The sequence below is a fragment of the Salmo salar genome, chromosome ssa22 (genome assembly GCF_905237065.1).
Source record: "Salmo salar chromosome ssa22, Ssal_v3.1, whole genome shotgun sequence".
NCBI lineage: Eukaryota > Metazoa > Chordata > Actinopteri > Salmoniformes > Salmonidae > Salmo > Salmo salar.
The window spans coordinates 2,545,450-2,566,035 of NC_059463.1; the positions used below are offsets into that span (position 1 = coordinate 2,545,450).

The window sequence follows — 20,586 nt, forward strand, 5'->3', positions numbered from 1 at the left end:
CGTGGTCTGCCACTGTGAGAACAATCAGCTGTCCGTCCTGTAGCGCCGTCGTAGGCATCTCACAGTACAGACATTACAATTTATTGCCCTGGCCACATCTGCAGTCATCATGCCTCCTTGCAGCATGCCTAAGGCACGTTCAAGCAGATGAGCAGGAACCCTGGGCATCTTTCCAGAGTCAGTAGAAAGGCCTCTTTAGTGTCCTAAGTTTTCATAACTGTGACCTTAATTGCCTACCGTCTGGAAGCTGTTAGTGTCTTAACGACCGTTCTACAGGTGCATGTTCATTAATTGTTTATTGTTCATTGAACAAGCATGGGAAACTGTATAAACCCTTTACAATGAAGATCTGAGAAGTTATTTGGATTTTTACAAATTACAAAAAGGGCTGTTTCTTTTTTTTGCTGAGTTTATGTGCAAAAGTACTCACAACTCGATGAAACCTTCACTCTTGCGCAGACATTTAGAAACAAAAAAACATGTTAATTAAAAAAATTATCCACTAGAGTTTAATAGAGAATTAAGACGACTTTCGAGTAGTAAGACATGTATAAAAGCAACAGATACCATTAATAAGAAGGGGCTAGAAGTGTCTTATATGGTGAGCTACCGAGTGGCTAGGACAGGCATGCTATTGTGGAGGAATGAATTCTTCCTGCTGCCGCAGATATGGCAGGGGGAAAAGGCCCCACATTTTATTTTTTTTATCAAATAAAATGTAAAAAATGTACAGACAATGCCTTCATCAAACAACACTGTTTTACGATGCATCAGTGACATGGCAGGAGATGTTTTGAAACAATTACTGCTTTGCATACAAGCCAGTGAATTCTATGCGTTACAGCTGGATGAGTCAAGACGTGGCAGGCCTGGCACAGCTACTGGTGTATGTCCATTACTTTTACAATGGGTCAATTAAGGAAGACATCTTCTGCAAACCACTGGAAACCAGGAGAGGATATTTTTTAAGTACTGGACAGCTTTGTGACATCAAATGTACTTTGGTGGTCAAGATGTGTTGGTATCTGTACTGATGGCGCAAAAGCCATGACAGGGAGACATAGTGGAGTGGTGACGCGTGTGCAAGCAGTTGCTCCTTACGCCACTTGGGTACACTGCAGCATCCATCGAGAGGCTCTTGCTGCCAAGGGAATGCCTGACAGCTTGAAATACGTTTTGGACAATATAGTGAAAATGGTTAACTTTGTTAAAGCATGGCCCCTGAATTCTCGTGTGTTTTCAGCACTATGCAATGATATGGTATGAGCAGCAGCAGCTGAAAAATGAGCTCCTACAAATATTGACATTTACATGGTTTTTAGAGTGAAGTACATCGGAAAAAAGCAAAAGAAAACTGCAAGACTGAATAGGAGAAAAAACAAGCAACAAACAAAGAAGATAGGCTTGTAGTTATCTTAGCAAGCTGAATTGTTTACCAGTTGCTAAGCAGTTGCTAGGGACTCTTTTGGAAGAAGCTAGCTAGCTAACGAAGAACAACAAAGAATATCTAGTTAACAGAAGAAAAGAAAGAGAAAATCAGGACAGAAGAAAAAGGATATCAAAGTGAAACAGTTCTCTAAAGACACAGGAGACAATAATACAAGAAACAACACTTCTGTAGCTTGTCAACTATGTGTCTGTCTATCCCTGTTCTCTCCTCTCTGCACAGGCCATACAAACGCTTCACACCGCGTGGCCGCTGCCACTCTAACCTGGTGGTCCCAGCGCGCACGACCCACGTGGAGTTCCAGGTCTCCGGCAGCCTCTGGAACTGCGGGTCTGCAGCCAACAAGGCTGAGTTCATCTCAGCCTATGCTACCCTCCAGTCCCTAGACTTCCTGGCGCTGACGGAAACATGGATTACCACAGATAACACTGCTACTCCTACTGCTCTCTCTTCGTCTGCCCACGTGTTCTCGCATACCCCTAGAGCATCGAGCCAGCGGGGTGGTGGCACTGGAATCCTCATCTCTCCCAAGTGGACATTCTCTCTTTCTCCCCTAACCCATCTGTCTATCTCCTCATTTGAATTCCATGCTGTCACAGTTACCAGCCCTTTCAAGCTTAACATCCTTATCATTTATCGCCCTCCAGGTTCCCTTGGAGAGTTCATCAATGAGCTTGACGCCTTGATAAGTTCCTTTCCTGAGGATGGCTCACCTCTCACAGTTCTGGGTGACTTTAACCTCCCCACGTCTACCTTTGACTCATTCCTCTCTGCCTCCTTCTTTCCACTCCTCTCCTCTTTTGACCTCACCCTCTCACCTTCCCCCCTACTCACAAGGCAGGCAATACGCTTGACCTCATCTTTACTAGATGCTGTTCTTCCACTAATCTCATTGCAACTCCCCTCCAAATCTCCGACCACTACCTTGTATCCTTTTCCCTCTTGCTCTCATCCAACACTTCTCACTCTGCCCCTACTCGGATGGTATTGCGCCGTCCCAACCTTCGCTCTCTCTCTCCCGCTACTCTCTCCTCTTCCATCCTATCATCTCTTCCCTCTGCTCAAACCTTCTCCAACCTATCTCCTGATTCTGCCTCCTCAACCCTCCTCCCTTTCTGCATCCTTTGATTTTCTCTGTCCCCTATCCTCCAGGCCGGCTCGGTCCTCCCCTCCTGCTCCGTGGCTCGACGACTCACTACGAGCTCACAGAAAAAGGCTCCGGGCAGCCGAGCGGAAATGGAGGAAAACTCGCCTCCCTGCGGACCTGGCATCCTTTCACTCACTCCTCTCTACATTCTCCTCTTCTGTCTCTGCTGCTAAAGCCACTTTCTACCACTCTAAATTCCAAGCATCTGCCTCTAACGCTAGGAAGCTCTTTGCTACCTTCTCCTCCCTCCTGAATCCTCCTCCCCCTCCCCCCCCCTCCTCCCTCTCTGCGGATGACTTCGTCGACCATTTTGAAAAGAAGGTTGACGATATCCGATCCTCGTTTGCTAAGTCAAACGACACCGCTGGTCCTGCTCACACTGCCCTACCCTGTGCTTTGACCTCTTTCTCCCCTCTCTCTCCAGATGAAATCTCGCGTCTTGTGACGGCCGGCCGCCCAACAACCTGCCCACTTGACCCTATCCCCTCCTCTCTTCTCCAGACCATTTCCGGAGACCTTCTCCCCTTCCTCACCTCGCTCATCAACTCATCCTTGACCGCTGGCTACGTCCCTTCCGTCTTCAAGAGAGCGAGAGTTGCACCCCTTCTGAAAAAACCTACACTCGATCCCTCCGATGTCAACAACTACGGACCAGTATCCCTTCTTTCTTTTCTCTCCAAAACTCTTGAACGTGCCGTCCTTGGCCAGCTCTCCTGCTATCTCTCTCAGAATGACCTTCTTGATCCTAATCAGTCAGGTTTCAAGACTGGGCATTCAACTGAGACTGCTCTTCTCTGTGTCACGGAGGCTCTCCGCACTGCTATACAATTAATCTTCTCCTTTCCCCCTTCTGATAACCAGGCGGCGAATCGCATCTCTGCATGTCTGTCAGACATATCAGTGTGGATGACGGATCACCAGCTCAAGCTGAACCTCGGCAAGACGGAGCTGCTCTTCCTCCCGGGGAAGGACTGCCCGTTCCATGATCTCGCCATCACGGTTGACAACTCCCTTGTGTCCTCCTCCCAGAGTGCTAAGAACCTTGGCGTGATCCTGGACAACACCCTGTCGTTCTCCACTAACATCAAGGCGGTGACCCGATCCTGTAGGTTCATGCTCTACAACATTCGCAGAGTACGACCCTGCCTCACACAGGAAGCGGCGCAGGTCCTAATCCAGGCACTTGTCATCTCCCGTCTGGATTACTGCAACTCGCTGTTGGCTGGGCTCCCTGCCTGTGCCATTAAACCCCTACAACTCATCCAGAACACCGCAGCCCGTCTGGTGTTCAACCTTCCCAAGTTCTCTCACGTCACCCCGCTCCTCCGCTCTCTCCACTGGCTTCCAGTTGAAGCTCGCATCCGCTACAAGACCATGGTGATTGCCTACGGAGCTGTGAAGGGAACGGCACCTCCATACCTTCAGGCTCTGATCAGGCCCTACACCCAAACAAGGGCACTGCGTTCATCCACCACTGGCCTGCTGGCCCCCCTACCTCTGAGGAAGCACAGTTCCCGCTCGGCCCAGTCAAAACTGTTCGCTGCTCTGGCACCCCAATGGTGGAACAAGCTCCCTCACGACGCCAGGACAGCGGAGTCAATCACCACCTTCCGGAGACACCTGAACCCCACCTCTTTAAGGAATACCTAGGATAGGATAAAGTAGTCCTTCTAACCCCCCCTTAAAAGATTTAGATGCACTATTGTAAAGTGGTTGTTCCACTGGATATCATAAGGTGAATGCACCATTTTGTAAGTCGCTCTGGATAAGAGCGTCTGCTAAATGACTTAAATGTAAATGTAAATATGGGCAGCGACCATGTAACACTTTTACAACATACAGAAGTGCGCTGGTTATCAAGGAGCAAAGTATTAACATGTTTTTTTTTAATTGAGAGATGAGCTTAAATTTCTTTAGTCACCATAATTTTCACTTGTCTGACCGCATGCATAATGATGAATTTCTCACACAACTGGCCTGTGTGGATGATGTTTTTTCCTCGCCTGAATGATCTGAATCTAGGATTGCAGGGACTCTCAGCAACTATATTCAATGTGCGGGACAAAATTGATTAAGTTGGAGCTCTTCTCTGTCTGCATTAACAAGGACAACACACAGGTCTTTCCATCATTGTATGATTTTCTGGTTTGCAAATGAACTCTAGCTTATGGACAATGTCAAATATGATATAGCGAAGCACGTGAGTGAGTTGGGTGGTGAATTACGCAGTTACATTCCAAAACGGATGACACAAACAACTAGATTCGTGATCCCTTTCATGCCCTGCCTCCAATCCACTTACCGATATCTGAACAAGAGAGCCTCATCGAAATTGCAACAAGCGGTTCTGTGAAAATTGTATTTAAAAACAGAAGCCACTGCGAGATTTCTAGATTGGGCTGCGCTCAGAGTTTCTTGCCTTGGCAAATCACGTTGTTAAGACACTGAAGCCCTTTGCAACCACGTACCTATGTGAGTGGATACTCGGCCCTCACTAGCATGAAATCTAAATACAGGCACAGACTGTGTGTGGGAAATGATTTAAGTCCGAGACTCTCTCCAATAGAACATTGCAGAGTTATGTGCATCCTTTCAAGCACACCCTTCTCTGTGGTGAGTTATTCACAATTTTCAATGAACAAATAAAGTTTTATATGTAAGATGGCTAAATAAAGAGTAAAATTTGTGATTATTATCATTTGCGCCCTGGTCCTATTTGTGCCCTGTTGTGACAAACTCACACTCAATTCTTATGTTTAAGAAATATAGTGTGTGTGGCAGGCTTACAATGGCAAAAAAAAAAAAATTGAGAGTGCGCTGATCCTGGTGCTTGAGGTGGTACGCAGCCGAAGGTTAAATGTTTGAAGGGGTATGGGACTATAAAAAGTTTGGGAACCACTGGACTACAGGCTTGATATTGAGGGAATGCTGGTTAAACTCCATTGGCAACTATACTGTAATGAGTTGTGTAGGCTAATCATTTGGTTGTCTGGATTATCAAATTGACCGGCATGAATTAATGTGTAGTAGTAGAACTTGTGCTCGCAGATACTTAGTGTGTGACAAGGACCAGGTTTGTTAAACTGTCAAGGTATGTATTGTGGTACAGGTTTGGAGTACCCGATGTCCCCAGTTTTTGGGGGGGCCCAGATTTATATTTTAATTCTGATGGGTGGGCCATTATTTGAGCCATGACATTTTTACGCAAGTATAAACAAGAGCTAAATCAAGCCATTAGAGAAGGTCATACACAGAAAAGCTCGGCATCCATCGCCAGGATGTCTGAGTCTGACCCAATCTGTTCCTCTATGCTTTTGTGTTCATATTGTGCTACAAAATGATGAGCACATCATGTAACCATAATCAAGACTCATTCTAAGATGTACACTTACAGCTACACAGTAACAAAGACAAAAGTAGTCTCAGAAAGCATTAAAAAAAAAAATATGTAAACACCTACTGTTCGAGAAAAGCCCTTGATTTAATATAGCAACACTAATTGTATCCATGAGAATTAGCAGCGTATCACATCCCAGTAGAGAATTATGTGTAAAAGCAGATATGGCACACTTCGTGTGATAAGGGCTATATTGGTGCAGTCCCATTTTGAGCAACATGTTATTTATAAACCAAGGCTGAGGACATGTGGAGGGGTATATGGGACATCTCATGCACAGGAGGATAATGTCAATGAATCAGACTCCCAGCGCCGGGAATCAGGGCCATCGCCATGGAAACAGGCTCTGTATCAAGCAGCAATGTAAACATGCCGTCTCTATGGTAACCCTTTCGTTACCAGCTGACGGGACTATTTTACATGTCATCCATTTTGCACTTGATCAGACAGATGCTACCTATAGCCTGCCCCCCCTGCTTTGGTCAACAGCTGCTTTCCCCAGTCTTCAGGCTGGGATGAACAATCAAAAGGGAGAAGGTCAACCACAAAATATGACAGTCAGTCTCTCACAAATAGAGCTCTTAATTAGGTTTGTGACCTTAAACAAGTTCAGCATTCATCTTGCCTATAAAAAGAATGCTTTTGTTTTTTATATGAATAGAACATAAAAACAGACCATGGTATGTATGATGTAAACAACACCTCCCCAAGTGAACCGACCTAACACACTCATACAACGTTCACCAGCCTGCAAACAATGGACAGGACAAGGCTGCAAACAGACAAACTGGTAGCGCAAAGATTGAATAAGATTAGAAAAGCCATGGACATGTCTTACTCCAAAATCACAGGAACATTCCTTCTCACCTTGCTCCATACTGCCTCCTTTCATGCCTTCTGTCTGTCACCATCCCTGTCAAATCCTAGTGTAGTAGTCCACAGTGTAACCCTCATCCAGGTTCCCATCTCCAGAACCACAGAGCTGCTGGCACATTGTCCTGAGGCTTCATGGCTCTACATTTCCCATGCACCTTCATTTGCGACTGCACGCACAGCGCCCAGTGACGTGCTGCAGTGTACACGCTTGCCAGCCAACTCGGTCAAGCACAAACAAGCTGCCTGCAATCAAATTCCCTATGAATCAATACAGCCTTCCGAGCTGCTGAACACCACAGATGCAGTCAGGTCAATGCTTCCCTGTGCCTTCTCCCTAAAAACACTGACACCTATCCAGCAGAAATGGTAAGGCTGCTGCCACAGGACGCGTCGGGACTGGGCTTCATTCAAATGTAACCTCTCAGGAGAAGCATGGGGCTGCAGGGTGGTTTGGGTAGGGAAATCCAGAGAGGAGTGCCAGAAGGAATTCAAGCTCATGGGAGAGCAACATTTTTCTTCTCATGTGAAAGGGGAGGGCATAAAGTGGTGGGCATGGGTTGAGGCAGTTTCTGAGCAAGAAATAAATGAGAAACAAAAGAGACTAAGTGAGATGGACAAGTGAAACAGTTGAAACTGCAGTTGTTCCATGTACACAAAGCTTGAGTGTTACCTGTATGGTTTATACACAGGCTAACAATACCAATGCATCTGATACATTTCAGAGGGAGGTAATTTCTGGGCAATGTAAGTCCATTTAGGGGACTGCTTTTGGCCCCCAGAGGCAAAGGTTATGCGTCTTTAAAAAGGGACACAACTTGACATGATTTTTGCACTTAAACTTGGCTGTAGTCACTTTCCCGACAGTGTTTTTCGCTTCAGGTAGTGATGTACCAATGACATTTCTGGCCGATAACGATATTTTCCTTGCAAAAAATAAAAAACGATACCGATATTTAACATTCTAGCGGTCTTAAGTATTTTAGTATTGTTATATAGTTACACACACAGGGGTCTAAGGAACTGCATCTCAGTGCAAGAGGTGTAACTACAGTCCATGGTTCAAATCCAGGCTGTATCACGTCAGTCCCATAGACCTGCGCACAATTGGCCCAGCGTCGTGCAGGTAGGCGGTTAATGTAAATAAGAATTTGTTCTTAACTGACTTGCTTAGTTAAATAAAGGTTACACAGACGCAAACAAAATTACTTTTTGGTGTGTATGTACGCATGTCCCCATTACCAGTAAAACAGTCAAAACCTATGTATTTTACTTGCTGTAATGTTTCGTTGTTCATTTGTTCAGTCATTTCATTCTCAACTAGGATTTCTATGGAACGCCATTTGGGTCTTTGCATGTCAAAAGAGATAAACGTTAAATAACACTATTTGACATATGAAATAAGCTTGTTGACCAATCAGGACCTGAATATGAATGCACGTAACAATTTTACGTGATCATTAATTTACGTAGTTATTACACATTGATTAGACTGTCACTCGCATTTCATATGTCACAATGATTCATCAATACATATGCTATGACGCTGGTAAAGTAGTTTCGCGCACCTACAGTGCTGGTCCAATTTTTTTTTAAAGCTAGCTAGCTCATGGATGCAAACAATGTTCTTCCCCAAAAACATAACAAAACGACCATCAAAACGACCATTAACTAGCTAACTATACAGCTAGGTGTCATCTAAAATAACCCTAAATTATAAGACAGTTCTTATTTGATTAATGGTGGTAGGACCCATCTATGTGAAGCTAGCCACAAGGATTAGCCACAATAGTAGACTTTGCGGTTAGCCTTCAAAATAAAAAGTATGTCATTGACAGTGACAATGAATGAATAAATAAATACAAATAGTAGGATCATGCTAAACAAGGTTGGAACGTACAAGCATGTGGGAACAGCAGACTGGGATAAGGGTTGATTATGTCCGTAAACATACATGCATGTTTACAGACATAATCAATCAATCCTTTTCCCAGTCTGCTGTTACCACATGCTTCAAGAGGGCCACCATTGTTCCTGTTCCCAAGAAAGCTAAGGTAACTGAGCTAAATGACTACCGCCCCGTATCACTCACTTCCATCATCTCTGAAGTGCTTTGAGAGACTAGTCAAGGATCATATCACCTCCACCCTACCCGACACCCTAGACCCACTCCAATTTGCTTACCACCCCAATAGGTCCACAGACGACGCAATCACACTGCCCTAACCCATCTGGACAAGAGGAGCACCTACGTAAGAATGCTGTTCATTGACTACAGCTCAGCATTTAACACCATAGTACCCTCCAAACTCGTCATTAAGCTCGAGACCCTGGGTCTCGACCCCGCCCCCTGTGCAACTGGGTCCTGGACTTCCTGATGGGCCGCCCCCAGGTGATGAGGGTAGGCAACAACATCTCCACCCCGCTGATCCTCAACACTGGGGCCCCACAAGGGTGCGTTCTCAGCCCTCTCCTGTACTCCCTGTCCACCCATGACTGCGTGGCCATGCACGCCTCCAACTCAATCATCAAGTTTGCAGACGACACTACAGTGGTAGGCTTGATTACCAACAACGACGACGAGACGGCCTACAGGGAGGAGGTGAGGGCCCTCGGAGTGTGTTGTCAGGAAAATAACCTCACACTCAATGTCAACAAAACAAAGGAGATGATCGTGTACTTAAGGAAACTGCTCCACCCACAACCGTAAGGCTCTCCAGAGGGTAGTGAGGTCTGCACAACGCATCACCGGGGGCAAACTACCTGCCCTCCAGGACACCTACACCACCCAATGTCACAGGAAGGCCAAAAAGATCATCAAGGACAACAACCACCCGAGCCACTGCCTGTTCACCCCGCTATCATCCAGAAGGCGAGGTCAGTACAGGTGCATCAAAGCGGGGACCGAGAGACAGAAGCTGTTTTTCAATCTCAAGGCTATCAGACTGTTAAACAGCCATCACTAACATCGAGTGGCTGCTGCCAACATACTGACTCAACTCTAGCCACTTTAATAAATGGAAATATTGATGTAATAAATGTATCACTAGCCACTTTAAACAATGCCACTTTATATAATGTTCACACACCCTACATTACTAATCTCATATGTATATACTGTACTCTATACCATCTACTGCATCTTGCCTATGCCGTTAGGCCATCACTCATTCATATATTTGTATGTACATATTCTTATTCATTCCTTTACACTTGTGTGTATAAGGTAGTTGTTGTGAAATGGTTAGGTTACTTGTTAGATATTACTGCATGGTCAGAACTAGAAGCACAAGCATTTCGCTACACTCGCATTAACATCTGCTAACCATGTGTATGTGACAAATAAAATTGGATATATACACTGCTCAACAAAATAAAGGGAACACTTAAACAACACAATGTAACTCCAAGTCAATCACACTTCTGTGAAATCAAACTGTGCACTTAGGAAGCAACACTGATTGACAAATTTCACATGCTGTTGGGCAAATGGAATAGACAACAGGTGGAAATTATAGGCAATTAGCAAGACACCCCCAATAAAGGAGTGGTTCTGCAGGTGGTGACCACAGACTACTTCTCAGTTCCTATGCTTCCTGGCTGATGTTTTGGTCACTTTTGAATGCTGGCGGTGCTTTCACTCTAGCGGTAGCATGAGACGGAGTCTACAACCCACACAAGTGGCTCAGGTAGTGCAGCTCATCCAGGATGGCACATCAATGCGAGCTGTGGCAAGAAGGTTTGCTGTGTCTGTCAGCGTAGTGTCCAGAGCATGGAGGCGCTACCAGGAGACAGGCCAGTATATCAGGAGACGTGGAGGAGGCCGTAGGAGGGCAACAACCCAGCAGCAGGACCGCTACCTCCGCCTTTGTGCAAGGAGGAGCAGGAGGAGCACTGCCAGAGCCCTGCAAAATGACCTCCAGCAGGTCACAAATGTGCATGTGTCTGCTCAAACGGTCAGAAACAGACTCTATGAGGGTGGTATGAGGGCCCGACGTCCACAGGTGGGGGTTGTGCTTACAGCCCAACACCGTGCAGGACGTTTGGCATTTGCCAGAGAACACCAAGATTGGCAAATTCGCCACTGGCGCCCTGTGCTCTTCACAGATGAAAGCAGGTTCACACTGAGCACATGTGACAGCCGTGACAGAGTCTGGAGACGCCGTGGAGAACGTTCTGCTGCCTGCAACATCCTCCAGCATGACCGGTTTGGCGGTGGGTCAGTCATGGTGTGGGGTGGCATTTCTTTGGGGGGGCCGCACAGCCCTCCATGTGCTCGCCAGAGGTAGCCTGACTGCCATTAGGTACCGAGATGATATCCTCAGACCCCTTGTGAGACCATATGTTGGTGCGGTTGGCCCTGGGTTCCTCCAAATGCAAGACAATGCTAGACCTCATGTGGCTGGAGTGTGTCAGCAGTTCCTGCAAGAGGAAGGCATTGATGCTATGGACTGGCCCGCCCGTTCCCCAGACCTGAATCCAATTGAGCACACATGGGACATCATGTCTCGCTCCATCCACCAACACCATGTTGCACCACAGACTGTCCAGGAGTTGGCGGATGCTTTAGTCCAGGTCTGGGAGGAGATCCCTCAGGAGACCATCCGCCACCTCATCAGGAGCATGCCCAGCCATTGTAGGGAGGTCATACAGGCACGTGGAGGCCACACACACACACACACACACACTACTGAGCCTCATTTTGACTTGTTTTAAGGACATTACATCAAAGTTGGATCAGCCTGTAGTGTGGTTTTCCACTTTAATTTTGAGTGTGACTCCAAATCCAGACCTCCATGGGTTGATAAATTGGATTTCCATTGATTATTTTTGTGTGATTTTGTTGTCAGCACATTCAACTATGTAAACAAAAAAGTATTTAATAAGATTATTTCATTCATTCAGATCTAGGATGTGTTATTTTAGTGTTCCCTTTATTTTTTTAGATAGATAGATAGATAGATAGATAGATAGATAGATAGATAGATTTTTTTAATTAGCAAAAGACAAATTGTTAATTTGACAAAAATCTGTTGAAATCACACTGGATGTATTATACTTTAGAATTGCATTGGGGGCATACTTATTTCACTGTACAGCCTTACCTATGGCTTGTGGATCAATGACATGGGGCATCAGTCTACTCAGTGACACCCAGAGAACATTAGCATCGTAGCTCTTATTGTGGGACTCAAACAACTGAATTGAGCCACTTTTATTGTCAACCTGTGTGTATTGAACACTATTCCATAGGAAAAACAATACTCCGTGGATTTTTTGGAGTCTGATAACTCTGAGGAGGACGTTCGGGGAAAATAATATTGGTATTGAGTAGACCGTTAGCCCATTTCATTGATCCCCAATCCTTAGGTAAAGCTGTACAGTGCAATATGAATGTCAATACGCTGACTGGGGAGGGGATTTCACAGTCACAGTCCCGCGATAAGAGCTACAACGCTAATATTTGCGTAAACTCTTCACAGTTGTGTTCTGTGGGTGTCACCAAGTAGACTGATACCCCATTTCATTGCTTCACATTTCAACCTTGTTTAACATTATCTAGTCTAAATATGGCATGATTCCACCAATTGTAACCTTCTGCATCACTTTCAAAGAGGTACTTTATTTTGAAGGCAAACCGCAAATTCCACTATTGTGCCTAATACTTATTGTGGCAAGCTACACAACGCATAACCCGGTCAGGTCGAGCCTCACTAGCCAGATGAAGCTAGCTGGCTGCTTATAACGTTAGCTATGGGAAACAGGATTAAGTAGCTGGCTAGCTATTTATTTTCATGAACTGAAGTTCAATTTTAATAGGCGAACAACAAGTGGCTACCTAACTAATACTTACACAAGAATTCCTAAATCATTGCTAATAGTGAAAATGACTGCAGTTTCTACTGGTCATTGTTTTCAGGCTGGTTGTATTGGTGCTATTTTGGTACCAAGCTAACCCCAGAAGATGCGATTGAACAAAATGCTTTATTACCAATGCAGAATTGTAAACGCATCGTTCGTGGCTGGAGTTTGCAGATTTTTTTGTACAGCTTTGACAGTGCTACTGATAGTAGGTGGCGCTTGGCTTGCACGTGCAAATTCAGAACACACAACATTCTCTAATAGAACCATGTTATTTGACGTGTCATAGTGTTATTTGACATGTATCTTTGACACGCAAAGACCCAAACTGCATTCCATAGTATGGCGTGAAGCTATTACTGTGCAACATCTGAATGGCGCACTTGGTTACGTTAGTGTGTACCGGTGCTCGACCAGTCGCAAAAGCCAACATCACCCACGACAGAGAACGGTTGATTGTCAAGGGCAATGAATTCCATTATCTTGGCATTAATGGATTTCGCCTTTGAGTTGTCTCACTGAAATGTTCTTATGCTTTCAAATGACTGCTCGATCCACACAGCAGACATTGTGGGCTAGGTTAGGAATGCTGTGTTGCACAAAATTTTACGTGGCGTCATTGCGTCATATTAGGTATGCACTTCAGCTATGACATCGGTTTTTCACATCGGTGTTAAACTAGACAGTAGGCCGATACCGATGTTGGCATTTTTAACTACTATCGGCTGATTCCGATATATCGTGCATCCCTAGCTTTTGCTATATTTAATGTGGTCATAGACATATTTTTAGTATGAATGAGGCCCTAAAACACACCTTAAAAGGGAAGTAGTGTGTACTTGCAGACTTCTGCCCAATCCCAAATGGAGCACTAAGCCCTACGCAAGGGTTACCCAAACTGATCCTCGGGACCGGGGGGGGGAATATTTAAGTTTTTGCCCTAACACTACACGGCTGATTCAAGTTTTCAAAGCTGGACAATTAGTTGATTATTTGAATCAGCTATGCAGTGCTAGGGCAAAAACCAAAACATGCACCCCTTGGGGTCCTGAGGACAGAGTTTGGGAAACCCTGCCCTATGCACTTGTGGAGATCTGAGAGGATTTGACAGGTATAAGCAATATGGAGAAACTTCCACCTAGCCTCAGTGGGCAGGGTGGCACTATTACCATTACCACTATTGCTTACACCTGTCAAATCGTCTCAGATCTCCACAAGCGCATATGACGTATGGTTTACAAGTCCATTTGGGATTGGGTTTTTCTTGCAAGGATTTTACAATAGTGGAAATACACTCCAGCCATGATTAAAAACAATCCTAACCCATAACAGGGAACATGCAAGTGCACACCTTTGGAAAAGGGTGGGGAAATCGGGATGTAGCGTAGCCTAGTGGTTAGAGTGTGGACTAGTAACCGAAAGGTTGCAAGATCGAATCCCCGAGCTGACAAGGTACAAATCTGTCGTTCTGCCCCTGAACAAGGCAGTTAACCCACTGTTCCTAGGCCGTCATTGAAAATAAGAATTTGTTCTTAACTGACTTGCCTAGTTAAGTAAAATAAATAAATGTAGCCTAATATTACAAAAAGTATACTACACATACAGCGGGTACTAACATTGACACACTTGAAAAAGATGAACAAAAATGTATCATTAAAATACTGAGCTATACTGCATGCTCAAATTTTGGGAAATTATATTTTATGCTACACTGAACAAAAATATTAAAAAAGGAAACATGCAACAAATTCAAAAGACTACACACACACAGTCACAGATACCTTAAAATAAGAAATGACATCCAGAAAACCAGTCAGTATCTGGAAACCACCATCTGCCTCATACAGTGCGACATCGCCTTCAACATTTCCTTGATCAGGCTGTTGATTGGGGCCTGTGGAATGTTGTCCCACTCTTCAATGGCTGTGCGAAGTTCCTGGATATTGGCGGGAACTGGAACGCGCTGTCGTGCACATCGATCTAGATCATCCCAAACATGCTCAATAGGTGACATGTCTGGTGAGTATGCAGGCCGTGGAATTGAGTACAGATCCTTGTGCCGTGCATTATCATGCGGAAACATGTGGTGGTGGATGAATGCCACGACAATGGGCCTCAGGATCTCATCACGGTATTGCTGTGCATTCAAATTGCCATCGATAAAATGCATTTATGTTAGTTATCCATAGCTTATGCTTGCCCATACCATAACCCCACGGTTCAGTCTTTACAACGTTGACAGCAGAAAACCACTCGCCCACACGCTGTCTGCAATCTTCCCAGTACAGTTGAAACCGGGATTCATCCGTGTGCCTGGTGGCCATTGAAGGTGAGCATTTGCCCATTGAAGTCGGTTACGACGCCGAACTGCAGTCAGGTCAAGACTCTGGTACGAGCACGCAGATGAGCTTCCCTGAGACGGTTTCTGACAGTTTGTGCAGAAGTTCTTCGGTTGTGCAAACACAGTTTCAGCTGTCCGGGTGGCTGGTATCAGACAATCCCGCAGGGGAAGAAGCCGGATATGGAGGTCCTGGGCTGGCGTGGTTACACGTGGTCTGCGGTTGCAAGGCCAGTTGACGTAAAACGACATTAACATTCAATTTTCTGGCAATTTCTCTACCAACAGCTCTGGTGGACATTCCTGATGTTGGCACGCCAATTGCACACTTTTTCAAAACTTGACATTTGTGACAAAACTGCACATTTTAGAGAGGCCTTTATTGTCCCCAACATAAGGTGCACCTGAGTAATGATCATCCAGTTTAAATCAGCTTCTTGATAATCCAGCCACCTAACAGGTGTGGCATATTTTGGCAAAGGAAAAATGATCACTAATAGCGATGTAAACAAATTTGTGCACAAGATTAGAGAATTAAGCTTTTGTGTATGTTTTTAATTGACACCAAAATCACCACTGGTGTGTGTGTGGCCAAAGAGCTCTTAAGCCTTCTCTAACCTGATTGCACTCCATTGTTTGTTTTTTTGTCATTTGAGTCTAAACAAACATTGAATATCTTTAATTTAAGCATAAATTAAAGCTATTCAAAGTTGGTTTAGAAAGACTCAAATGAAAAAATAAATAAATTGAGTGCAATCAGGTTTGTAATTTAATGCAACCTTTTTGGGTAGGAGTAAGAGTTAAGTTATCATTCAAGAAACTATGTGTATATCATTAATTATAATGACCATTGAACAGGAAATCCTGCAAACAGTGGCTTTTACACAAATAACTTTAGTCATTACAGAATGAGCCTTCAAAATTAAGCCTATCACAGTGGTTTAGAATGAAATACTACCAATAACAACAATCTCACAAACTAGCACTCCAAGAGGACTCCAAGACTTACGAACAGAGTCATGTGTATGGCCTGCGTTCAACATTAACTCAACAAAAGATGAGCAGAGAGACTGTGCTCTTATTGTATGGGTAACATGTGTGATGAGTCAGAATCGTAGGCAATGGAACTCGGGATGATAAATATCAAGCCACACACTTAGGCAACTCAAGGCTGAGTGACAGTGTTACTCTTGATTTACTTATCTACTTTTATATTTCAAGGTTGCTGAAGACATTTGTTAACAATGTATTCTGTTCTAATATGTACGTATGTATGTATGCATGCATGCACACTACCGTTCAAAAGTTTGGGGTCACTTAGAAATTCCCTTGTTTTTGTCCATTAAAATAACAAATTGGTCAGAAATATAGTGTAGACATTGTTAATGTTGTAAATTACTATTGTAGCTGGAAACGGCTAATTTATGGAATATCTACATAGGCGTACAGAGGCTCATTATCAACAAACATCACTCCTGTGTTCCAATGGCACATTGTGTTAGCTAATCAAAATTGATCATTTTGATCATCATATCTATGTAGATAGATATGCCGTTTCCAGCTACAATAGTCATTTACAACATTAACAATGGCTACACTGCATTTCTGATCAATTAGATGTAATTTTAAATGTACAAAATAAATAACTTTTCTTTCAAAAACAAGGACATTTCTAAGTGACCCCAAACTTTTGAGTGGTAGTGCATGTACGTAGACAAGCATGCAAGTCATAAAAGATACAAACCTGTTTGTCCTTCTTTTGTATTTTCATATTTCTCTTCACCGTCACTGCATCTATGACACATAAATAAATAATTATATTGAAGTAAGAAAATAAAAATAAAAATACACTAACCTCAGTAGGACCTGGTCAAATTATTTGCAAGGGGGGAAAGAGTTACTAGTTTAAAAAAATTATAATAAATCAGGAGATAAATTGGTTAGTCACCTTTCTCCATTGATAGAATTGTTCCAATAAACCAAGGCTCTTTTATGACACATTCCATCTAGGCCTACATTAGGCACCATGAGCAATTACAATGTATCTACGGGCACTTATGATTGTCAGGTGACAATTAGTCTCAGCTATATGTGAAATAAAACAAAATGTGCAACTTAAAGTTAGACATTTGCAAGATACCTTGAAAGTGATGAGCAAAACTAGCCTACTCCTTCCCGTGTCTCCTGTTACAGACTAAACTCACCCCCAAATGCACCATTGTTTAGCCAACAAAATCAGACACGAAGGTGTTCTTTCATAGCAAACTTCATTTGGGACACTGTTTGTTTACAAACGAACCTCGGGTGGTTTTGGATTTGTATAATGTGTGATATGTAATTGTTTATGTTGCATTCACTTTTATTACGTTTATTTTGTAGTGTATCATTTGTGTTTTTATTTTTGCGGACCCCAGGAAAAATAGCTGTGACTTATGCAACAGCTAATATGGATCCAAATAAACTGCAGGTGGCTAGGGGAGCTGCCTATATTACCTGTGCGGCCAGGGTCTTTGTTTTCTGTTAGACCTGGTGTAGTTGTGCGGCATATTGGCTCCACCAAAATTCCATAGGAATAATCGACCTACCTGCGGGAACGTGTCTTAGCCAGCTCAAGTCTTTGCCATGAAACTATCATGAAGTAGCTAGTAGACTGTAGAACTTAACTGCTACAAGTTGCCTGGCAAATTGAAGTTCTTAGCTAACTTATATGATTAAGAACGCGTTATCAATTCAGCTACCAAAAACAACACTAATCGTTACGTCGGCGGCACCGTGTCCTATTTATATTAGCAAGGTATCGAGCTAGCCAGCCTGCTAATGTCACTGCAATGATGTTATATATTCCAGTCCTTACACGTGTGAACACCCCCTTAAAATCCTCGCAGAGACATCGCCGCTACCCCTCAATATGACTTCACCTACCTGGACAACACTCACCGGTCAGAGCATCAGTTGCCGAACACTGCGCTTTCTCCCTGCATTTATTTCCAAGGACACAAAAACGCCATGACAGTTTAGAAAAATGCATTAAAAAAAATTAGACGGGGTGTGAGATGGGGAGGGGGCCTCCGTGCAATGTCTTAATCCTCATAAAGCACAAGAGCAGATGAGTTCATTCATGAAGGATGCACAAGTTTGAGACTCACCAACCACCGCACCACAACACAGGACCCTGCAATACAACACAGAATAAAAACAGTTAAAATACCTACTTACCTAAAATGGCTACTGCAGCAGACAAAATACAAACAGCTATTATTTGGTGAAGTTTAGCGCTGGCCGCCTGCTACAACAGCCAAAAATATTAGACCCGTAACATTCTATTTTTCATTGGCTGCACCATAGTGCAGCTGGGTCGATGGATATTTCCATTGGTCCTCCAGCTGTCAAACAAGGAGTGCCGTTCTAAGTTTGTCTGAGAGCTACATATTGCAAACACCATTGGGCACATTTAGTTATCGTTGATGTGAACCGTATTGTGATTGGTTGTATCCTACTACTTTGCTTACCATAAAACCGCACGAAAACCTAAGTTTTCGGTCATGAGAGTCCCTCGGTTTTGCTCTTTGGCCGTGTAGTTTAATACGCATTTGTTTTATTCTGGGTCTCAATTCTGTACAGATCTAGTGGTTTTATATTTCTTCTTCCTTGTGTAACAGTATAGCTTCCGTCTCTCTCCTCTTTTCCCCTACCTGGGCTCGAACCAGGGACCCTCTGCACACATAGACATCGTTACACATCGCTCCACAAAACCGCGGCCGATACAGAGCAAGGGTAACAACTACTTCAAGGTCTCAGAGCGAGTGACGTCACAGATTGAAACGCTATTAGCGTGCACCCTGCTACCTAGCTAGCCATTTCACACAGGTTACACTTGCATCTTCCAATCCTGATGACTTTTATATGGAAGCCCATTCCTGCCACACAATAAATAAATTAAAATCAGTACTATCTAAAAATGTTGAGATATGTTGGTCACAATTTCAAGATAGTATCTTGACATTTTTTTAGACAGTGTCTCAAATTCTATTCATACTATCTTGAAATTCTGACTAACGTATCTCTGCATTTTTTAGATAGTATTTCACATTTTTGACATACTATCTAAAAAAATGTAGAGATACGTTAGTCAGAATTTTAACATATCTTGAAATTTTGACTAACGTATTTCGAAATGTTTAGATAGTATATCAAATTATTTACATACTATTACTACATTTAGAGATACAGTGGTTCCTCAATTCAAAACGTTAAGGTTATGCCAAGGCACTGGTAGAGCAGTGGCGATTTTAATATGTAAAACTCCAACACAAAACAACACTAAACAATACATTAATTGGACTATAACGGTGCCCACAAACTGTTAGGGCTGACATAAAGCTGTCCCAACATCAGAGCCTTGCCTTCTTTTCAGCATGGAGTGAATCCTTACCACTGCTACACCCGGCTATCCGGAGCCTTGTCTTGCAGCAGAACAGTTAATTCAGCCTCAATTTCTGTCTTTAAAAAAAACATTTCTGATACAGCTGACTTGCTTAAACAAATGTAGTTTCTACTGACAATTGAGATATACAAACTATGGCATAATTGGACGATGAGTGGATAAGAGGCCATCCAGAATTTCGATTGAAACATTAATGAGGGAGCTAGGAGTGAAGTAGTCAATATAACTATTTGTTCAGCACTTTTGAAATGGACAGCAACAGAATTCAGACCATGGACCATTCTTACAGTATTCTCCCTGTACACCAAGTCATAACTGTAGGATAAATAAAGGGGGCATATAAGCAGACTGTCACGACAGTGACGGATGGTGGCGCCCCTCCTCGGCCGGGCGGAGCTCGACGGTCGTCGTCGCCGGCCTACTAGCTGCCATCAATCCCTTTTTGTTTCACTTTCGTTTGGTTAGGTCTATGTAGGCACGCACCTGTTTTGGGTTAGTCATTAGTAAGGGGGGGTTATTTAGGTTAGCGTAGGATGTATGTGGTTGTACGTGATTGTGTTGCTTGTCCGGGTTTTTTGTTCGAAAAGAACGTGTACTGAGTTTTTCCTTCTGCCAGTGGTTTATTTTGTTTGTGTACACCACCGCAGAATCTTTCAGGGCTGCGCCCCTATACTTTGTCGACCACGTACAGTGCTTCCAATAAAGAAGTGTGGTCACGAACTCTCTGTCTCCTGCGCCTGACTCTACCTCTCCTGTTGTTCCTCGAGCCAGCCCGTGACACAGACAATAAAAGCTCTTACAATATTCAATGATTACAGTGCATTTGAAAGTAGTCAGACCCCTTGAATTTTCCCACATGTTGTTACGTTACAGCCTTATTCTAAACTGGAATATATTACTTTTTTTCCTCATCAATCTACACACAATATCCCAAAATGACAAAGTATAAACAGGTTTTTAGACATTTCTGCAAATGTATTAAATATAAAAAACAGAAATACCTTATTAAATAAGTATTCAAACCCTTTGCTATGATACTCAAAATTGAGCTCAGGTGTATCCTGCATCCATTGATCAT

At 43.6% G+C, this 20,586-nt stretch overlaps 1 protein-coding gene across 10 annotated transcripts in view; it reads right to left on the minus strand.

The window, feature by feature from the left end:
• LOC106582632 (chromodomain-helicase-DNA-binding protein 6) overlaps positions 1-18,375 on the minus strand; it is a 112,602-nt gene extending 94,227 nt beyond the window's left edge. For 5 of the 10 annotated variants that reach the window (XR_001323356.2, XM_014165871.2, XM_014165872.2 and 2 more), the window contains exons 1-2: positions 17,987-18,251; positions 16,809-16,858 (exon numbers count right to left, since the gene is read on the minus strand). Coding sequence is in view for 8 of the 10 variants with exons in the window: in XM_014165871.2 (XP_014021346.1) it covers positions 16,809-16,858; positions 17,987-18,092 (156 nt within the window). In the remaining 2 variants the exon portion in view is untranslated. Of the gene's footprint in view, positions 1-6,858; positions 7,795-16,808; positions 16,859-17,986; positions 18,252-18,280 lie in introns of those variants that run through there. The other 5 variants (XM_014165874.2, XM_014165873.2, XM_014165875.2 and 2 more) reach the window with 5 other exon arrangements.
• Positions 18,376-20,586: the final 2,211 nt, after the last annotated feature.